The sequence below is a fragment of the Musca autumnalis genome, unplaced genomic scaffold (genome assembly GCF_047663935.1).
Source record: "Musca autumnalis isolate F117 unplaced genomic scaffold, ASM4766393v1 scaffold_3, whole genome shotgun sequence".
Classification (NCBI taxonomy): domain Eukaryota; kingdom Metazoa; phylum Arthropoda; class Insecta; order Diptera; family Muscidae; genus Musca; species Musca autumnalis.
The window spans coordinates 160,749,982-160,757,482 of NW_027411866.1; the positions used below are offsets into that span (position 1 = coordinate 160,749,982).

The 7,501-nt window shown below is 34.2% G+C and overlaps 1 protein-coding gene across 2 annotated transcripts in view; it reads left to right on the forward strand.

The window, feature by feature from the left end:
* Positions 1-5,186: 5,186 nt before the first annotated feature.
* LOC141396566 (uncharacterized) overlaps positions 5,187-7,501 on the forward strand; it is a 12,533-nt gene continuing 10,218 nt past the window's right edge. Inside the window, exons 1-3 of one of the 2 annotated variants that reach the window (XM_073972130.1) lie at positions 5,187-5,290; positions 5,373-5,534; positions 5,589-6,009. In XM_073972130.1, the coding sequence (XP_073828231.1) occupies positions 5,204-5,290; positions 5,373-5,534; positions 5,589-5,930 (591 nt within the window). In that variant the 5' untranslated portion in view covers positions 5,187-5,203 and the 3' untranslated portion in view covers positions 5,931-6,009. Of the gene's footprint in view, positions 5,291-5,372; positions 5,535-5,588; positions 6,010-7,501 lie in introns of those variants that run through there. The other variant, XM_073972132.1, reaches the window with a different exon arrangement.

Below are 7,501 nucleotides of genomic sequence, written 5' to 3' on the forward strand. Positions count from 1 at the left end.
TAACTTTGAGCCGCAATTCGAAATGGAAACATATTATTAAAACAAATGTCAATTTGCTCCGAGCACATTTCCGTTTTTTTACAAAGTTAACATGAGCATTAATGGTGATGTCAATTAGCATATTATGTTTACTACTGAAGTTCAAAGCAAGGTGTAAAGTGAGCATCAATTAAAAATTTAATAAGTTAAAAAGCTAAAAAAAAAATTCTGAGCTAATATAGAGTTATTAGTTTTCTTTCTGTTGCGAAAGTACCTATGTCCACAATTTTAGCTGAAGAAGTTACTTGACCACTAGAAACCCTAAATGCCAAATTATAGCTAATTAGATGTAGACCTATGTCCAAAATTTTTGGTGGAGAAGTTTCTTGCCCAGTGGGAGCCCTAAATGCCAAATTATAACTAATTAGGCCAGAACATGTAGCTAAAAGTGTCAAAATACCGCAAATCGGGCGGTACCGTTATATGGGGGCTATAAAAAAGGTAGACCTATGTCCATAAATTTTGCTGGAGAAGCTTCTTGCTCAATGGGAACTATAAATGCCAAATTATAGCTAATTAGGTCTGAAAATGTTGCTAAACGTCAAAATATCTGAAATCGTGCCGTACCGTTATATGGGGACTATACCAAATCGTGGACCGATATAGCCCATTTTCGAACTTGATCTAAGTTCAGACCAAAAACATATCGCTCATTTACTCAAAGAGTGACACATCTCAAAAAATCCAGTTTCGAGAAGAACGCGTTTTAAGTTGGCCATTGAAATTTGACTTCTCAACTTAAAAAGTTTTTTACACAAAAGCTAAAATAACTACTTGAACCATATTTTGCAAACAGCTAGCCAGATATCACTGCTAAATTTCAATACAAGATCAAGCATGATATGAAGTGTTTTAGTGCTTCATAGCGATAACTCGTGAAAGGAGTGACCGATTTGGTCCATATTTTACACATCCTAATATATGGACTATATTTGTCCACTTCCTCGGGTACCTACCACACAAACTTTCGGATATTTGAAGGCTATTTCTCAAAAATAGACCGATTTGTAGCAAAGTCGGTGAAGGATATGTATGGGGGCTATATTCAAACCTGAACCGATTTTTATGAAGATCGGTAAAACTACTCAGGGGCCTAAAAAATATCACATATTAAATTGGAAGGCTATTCGATCAAAATTAACCTAGTTTGTCCACTTTTATATGAAAGCGTCAATACTGTGCGACGTGTCTTACGACACCACGTATAGAGAGAATGGTATGACTGAAAATCTCTCTTGACGTACCTGAGTGAAGGAATTTTGCCCACAAGATTATGACAGGAATACCCATGGCGGTAACACCCAAACAGGCACTGCATCGAACGCATTGTGTGAAATCTTTGAAATGGTGAGGGTATAATTAAAGGAATTCAAACTGGGCCGACCCTCGCCAACAAACAAATCGACCGTGCACGGATAATGCAAGATCGCCATGTTATATACCGTGAGAGAGAGGCATCCATGGGAATTTCTTCCATCAACTAACATTTGATATCGTATGAACACCTGGCCACAAAAATGGGGTTTTTCTTGTTAGTTCCAGCAAAATTGGACAATCGCACAAAAACGGATCTTGTGGATTGGTGCAAAGAAATTGTAAAGAAAAACAATCGCGTTGCTTCAAATGATGTTTATAAGATCGTTGCTGACGATAAATATTGGATCTATCCTTAGGAGCACGAAACAAAACAGGAATCGACTGTTTATGTTTTCGAAAGCGAGCCAAATCCAACGAAAGTTGTTCATGTAAGAAGCATTTCGAAGCAAATGGTCGCCTGTTTCTTCGGCCAAACTGACCGTGTGGCATACTATACGGCTTGAGAAATGTAGAACGGTTAATTTGTTTACCTGAAGACTCCTGAGAAATTCGAAAAACCATCAGGAGAAGACGAAACATTCTGCATCATAACAATGCGAAACCAGTGCCTGGTTGACCGGACGTTAAAACGTGGAATTGATGGGACATTCCCCGTACAGCCCTGACTGGGGATCCAACGATTTCATTTGGTTCCAGCATATCAGAAGATGCTGTAAAAACGTGTCTTTATCGGAGTGGAAATAGGGGATTCAACAATTGGTTTGAGCGCATAAAAAGTGTATAAATCATGTTGGAGACTACTTACGAAAACAATAAAACTATTTTTGATGGTAAATATTCGCGTTTTCATTGTTAGGCCAGATAGTTATCGTGCAGCCCTCCTATAACGTGTTGTTGTAGGGACAGTATTACATGCCGACTCTGGCAATATCTTTAAAATACACATTTTGCTCAGCAAATATTGTCGGATCAACCACATTCCAGCAAAATAAATTGAAAGTAGTGCAATGTGGACTAGTCCTATCACGACATGTTTTCATGAAAAAGGCAATCCATTCCTCGCATTATACCGCATTTGGATGCAATCCAAAGAATCACATCCATTTGTCACATTTTAACAGCATCCGGATGCTGGTCATACGGAGTCGCGAAAAAGGCACTTGCTTAGAGGTTCCTAAAAGCAATTCGGTGAGTAGATCCCTACAAACATCAATTCGTCAAAAAGAAAAAAGCGTGTAAACATTTCCGAATTTCTTGCAGGCTGTCAGTGCGTTTTGTAAACATTACTCTCAAAGGTAATGATGAAGTTAAGCCAATGGGGGAATACTCCAGACTTAAGCAATCAAAAAAGTTGTTAATATAAAATAAAAAATATTTAATTTGCGAACATTTTTGCGGTAACTCACGAGAAGAAAATTTCCCAATGGAGTGGTGTTGGAGTACTAGTCGAAATCTTAACTGGTGATGGAAAGACAATGTACAAACGCAATTAGCAGATGATGTAAGGACAGTTCAGCTTGGATCAAATGGAGAGAGAAGAAAACACGCATGGTTGCAATTGAATTCAATGGGGAATTTTCAAAATTTGCGTTATGTAATAAAGTTCTTAATATTTTTGTTTTACACAAATTATAAATGCATTTTATTTGTCATAGTTGGCAATGGATTGCACACATTCCGCGGAATACCTGCATCAAAACACGTGCTTTGGACTGCATCCTATTCTACCCCAAAGGGTTAATTAAAATGCAGTGCCAAAGGGTCAGTTAAAATGCAGTGCTAATGGAGTGCCTCTTTCCGGTGCCTCGCTCTTGTAAAAAGAATGAGTGAAAATGCATAATTTGATGTACTTCCAAATCACTTGTACATATGATTTAACTGCCTCTTTGGAGGCAAGCTTTTTGGTGGGATGTTTTATGTTGTGTTAATTAGTTTGCATTACTTACTTATGTACTTGCCTCTAATGTAGCAGTTGATAAGTAGGAGGCCAAAATAAATGTCATATCCTTCAAAAAACATAAGTGTGTTGTGGTTGCTGCTGGAAAATATGTAACACATATTCAGAATTTACTAAACCCGTTTTACAGTCAACCAAAAAAGTCTACATACACCATACAAATCTGGAGTTTTAAGGGAAAGGAAGCATTTTTATGAAATTCCAAGTACACAGCTTTATTTCATATCCCTAATAAACAATATTACATACAACAAAAATATATTCCATAATACGAATAACGGTAAATTCTATAAAAATTAAAAAAAATAATAGGGAAAAAGTGTACATACACCCAATGAAATATTAAGATTACCGTAAAATTTATGGAATAAGCAATACAAATTTTACATTTTATTGCTTTATCGAATGTCTCTGGTTGTCTATGATATATTTTTGACAAAATAGGAACATATTTGTGCTTTAATTGGCGTTATTTAAGGTCAGACTTCGCGTATAGCTCTTTAAGGCGGACCCTTGCAGATTTCGTTGAGTTTTCCAGTCTGGTAGTTTATAAAACCCCAGGAAATACAGTGGGACTAATTATTTTGAGATCCTAGAGTGCTTTGAAGTTGTTCTTGTGGATAATATATGCTCCTGAGCTTCGCTAAATATACGAATTCCTGAGTATTCTCATAAATTTTATAGTTTTCACAACATTCCAAGGGGCAAATTACATGCAGATGCCTTCGAATTACCTTGTAATAAGGTCTGGTACAATCCTCGAGCATCCATTGAATCAGCAATGTAAAAGTATCCGACATTTATAGCGCTTCAAGTGACCCTAACGATCATAATACGAGAGCATACTAGTTAACAGTGTAAATTTCATACAAATTTCATGCATTCTTTGGTGGTGCTTTTATTTTGATGCTTTGAAAACTTTAGGAGCGGGTTTGTATAATAATGTTGTACATTTCTGATTGAGTTAAGGTCCAAACATTTATTACAAGGTAATTCCAAGGTTCTGGCTTGTAATTTGCCCCTTGGAATGTTGTGAAAACTATAAAATTTATGAGAAAACTCAGGAATTCGTATATTTAGCGAAGCTCAGGAGCATATATTATCCACAAGAACAACTTCAAAGCGCTCTAGGATCTCAAAATAATTAGTCCCACTGTATTTCCTGGGGTTTTATAAACTACCAGACTGAAAAACTCAACGAAATCTGCAAGGGTCCGCCTTAACGAGCTATACGCGAGGTCTGACCTTATATAACGCCAATTAAAGCACAAATATGTTCCTATTTTGTCTAAAATATATCATAGACATTCAGAGACATTCGATAAAGCAATAAAATGTAAAATTTGTATTGCTTATTCCATAAATTTTACGGTAATCTTAATATTTCATTAGGTGTATGTACACTTTTTCCCTATTAATTTTTTAAATTTTATAGAATTTACCGTTATTCGTATTATGGAATATATTTTTGTTGTATGTAATATTGTTTAATAGGGATATGAAATAGAACTGTGTACTTGGATTTTCATAAAAATGCTTCCTTACCCTTAAAACTCGAGATTTATAGGGTGTATGTAGACTTTTTTGGTTGACTGTATGTCGCACTAACATTACTGCCATTTATAAATGTTTGACAATTTTAGTTTATATTGAAAATAAAACAATGAATATAAAATCTATTTTTCAAAACAATTTTAAAATGTAATTTGTGAGGCAATTATAACTTTATCTGATTTATATTTGTCATTGCTGTAGATCATAATCACAAATGAATTTTAATTTAAGTGGTATTATTAAAAGTTTTGAATTCAATAATCACAAAGATATATTTTTTAAAAAATATATAAATATGCATGCATGAATACAGCAAATATGGCAAGTAAAAGAAAAATGAAATTCATTTGGCAAAATTCAACGATCATTGCTCTACTAATTTTCTCTGCAGTGCCAAAGGCAATGCCAGTTTTTGAAATAAAGGTGTGGACTATATACGAGGATATATTATGCCATAACTCATTGGATTTTAAAGCATCCTTTTGGTGCCTTCTTTTTTAAATAGCAATCCTGGACTTATGAATTGAAAAATATTGAAACCTTTTCCTCCGACTTGGATAAGCTTAGATATGGAGAGTTTAAAGTGGAACGTATAAGTCGTGGTGTGTACGCTGCTTCGGGATCGTTTACATTAAATGTCGATTTTGTTGAGGGTGATTCTAATATGGTAAGCGTTACAGAATTGTTATCTTCATTGCAACATTTCCTAATTCTATTCTAGATTGAAACATGTGTATATCGCAGTGAAAATGGCAAAGATTACAAACCGATTCCCATGCAAACCCCTCGTATACATATATACGATTATTTGAATACTTTTTATAAGAACTATGCCATGGGGACTTTAAAAGATTGCTCTAATATGCCAGCATTTGAGGGTAAATTCAAACCACCATTAGAAAAGAAAACATATGTTCTGGAAAAATGTCAATTTGATCAATCTGCATTTCCCCTATATGTCCAAGAGGGTTTTTACAAAGTCGATATGATAGGTACTGGTGATGTTGAATGGCATTTCATTTTCACCGTTCTAGTTGAACCAAACATAGGAGCATTGTATTGAAAACTTTTTTTTGGAAACAAATTGTTCAAAGTGAATTTACACATAGAATATTGTATGTGTGTTGTAAATAAATAATATTTTATTTAAATCAAATCTGTGTTTTTCAAACAAAACAACATAAGTCGACTTGTGTAAATTTTGAGTTATTAATGGCACGTAGTTGTACTTTTTGAGAGCTTTCCCTATCACTTTTCCGTTTTTGAATAAAAATGTTCAGTTACTGATATCTTTTTTGGCAAAAGTACGTAAATGGGCCTTTCTCCAAAATAATGTGGAATGTGGACATCAGCAACAATTAATCCAAAACATTTTCATAAAAATACAAAAGACGACTTAGGTCATTTTGGATAGAAATAAAAATTAAAAATATTTATTGGTGTTCTATTTTCCATGCTATGTTATATTACTTTTCCGTTTTTATACCCTACACCACTATTTGGGGAGGGTGTTATAAGTTGGTTTTGGCCAAAAAGTTTGTAATGTAAATGTCGAAATAATGGAGGCGATACAGTCAGTGCAATGTCTCAATTTGAACTTCTATATCTCAAAAACGGTAAAACCCACGAAAATAGCATAAAGGTCAATCTTGTGGAGAATTTTCACAGCTACAACATTTGCATAGGACACGCAGTTTCCAAGCAAAATCGTGAAAACCTAAATAACCCCTAAAAATGTGAACTTAAATCGCGATTTATTTAAAAATCCCTCCTGCGATTTTTTTGTTTCTTGATATTTCTCATCTATGAGCACTGTAGTTTCAGAATCTGCAAAAACTAACCAGGTGTAAGCACCTTCCAATTAAAATTAGTTAAGGCGCACTGTGTAATGTTATTTAATTTTTGTTCGTACACCCTTAGTTCGAATTTCAAAAAAAAAAAAAAAACAAAACATCTTTCGCACCCCTACACATCAAGAGAGACCCACGTTTTATAAGAACGGTATGGATATTTTGATGATTGTACGAACATTTTCCAACCGAATTTGTAATATCAAAATGTAGAAAACATTTTTTCAAACAATTTTAAGTAATGTGCACGCTTTGACGTGACCCCTATATAACATAACAGTTTATTTATTTATTGTTTTTTGAGACATTTTAATTTAGCTTTTTTGTTCTCATGTGGTAAAAACTTTTTGTAACACAAATCATAAAAATTCTGTTCCAATTTCAACAGTGATCCTCATAACAGATTTAATTGATCGGTTCATTCAATACCAGTGCTTCAATATTTAGAATTGTAGCGTAGTGTCACATATTACTTGTTCTGTTTTACTTTTAATTTATTGAAAACATAGTAATTTTGTCCTATTGAAATTGTGTCATTGTTTATGTTGTCAAATATTTTATTTTACCCCATTTCGATATACATATTTTTTCATACATTCATTCTATTAGAAACCTTCGTATCAAACGCATATAATTTTATTAAATAAAGAATAGTTTTTGTAACGTGTTCGTGTTTTCAATCCGTTCAAGAACCTTCTGCAATTGGCTCCCACAAAGATTAGCATCCCGCTACAAATTGACGCCCAACAGCGAGGCCCGAATAACGCCCAGAAAGCCGTCAAGA